This window comes from Drepanopeziza brunnea (genome assembly GCF_022702325.1).
Source record: "Drepanopeziza brunnea f. sp. 'multigermtubi' strain 214-2 chromosome Unknown ctg13, whole genome shotgun sequence".
NCBI lineage: Eukaryota > Fungi > Ascomycota > Leotiomycetes > Helotiales > Drepanopezizaceae > Drepanopeziza > Drepanopeziza brunnea.
In genome coordinates this window covers 297,501-297,989 of record NW_027094076.1, presented here as the reverse complement: position 1 = coordinate 297,989, position 489 = coordinate 297,501, and the positions used below count along the sequence as shown (strand labels likewise).

The following is a 489-nucleotide window of genomic DNA, read 5'->3' as shown; positions in this document are numbered from 1 at the left end:
CAAGCGGGTGGGGGGGGGGGAGGAGGGGTTGTTGGGGGAGGGGCTATTTCGGAGGGATTCGAAGTCGCCGGGATTCGAGATCAACTTCGCCGGGGATAAATATCCAAGCGACGGGAAGATGTCGGGCAGGATGTAGAGAGTGTGGTGCGGATGATACGGCGCGCGCGGATCCGTATTGTCGTTCGCTGGGTCAGGCAGTGATCAGGCCGCGGCTGGCCGACGGGCAGTCCAGATGTGCCTGCGCAGTCAGACCGGGCTGCGTGGCATACGGCGAAAGGGGGGGGGGACGTACATATTGCAATAGAAATGATGCTTCTTCGCACAAACCTCCCTCTTGACCTCAGCCGTGAGCGCCTCCACTTGGGCTGGCGTCCAGCCCAACATCCTCGTCATCGGCCCCAGGCTCAGCGCCTGCAGCCCCTGCGTCAGTCCCAGGTTGTACCACCGCCCGATATCCTTCGCGTGCGGGTCCTTCTCCCACGGATTGAG

The 489-nt window shown here is 62.8% G+C and overlaps 1 protein-coding gene across 1 annotated transcript in view; it reads right to left on the bottom strand.

Annotated features, from left to right (window-relative positions):
• Positions 1-201: 201 nt before the first annotated feature.
• Positions 202-489, bottom strand: part of L3040_007365 (uncharacterized protein) — a gene marked incomplete at both ends in the record, with an annotated part of 1,791 nt that continues 1,503 nt past the window's right edge. Inside the window, 2 exons of the mRNA XM_066154827.1 lie at positions 202-238; positions 293-489. The exon at positions 293-489 is cut by the window's right edge and continues 226 nt beyond it. Of these exons, the coding sequence (XP_066010720.1) occupies positions 202-238; positions 293-489 (234 nt within the window). The remainder of the gene's footprint in view (positions 239-292) is intronic.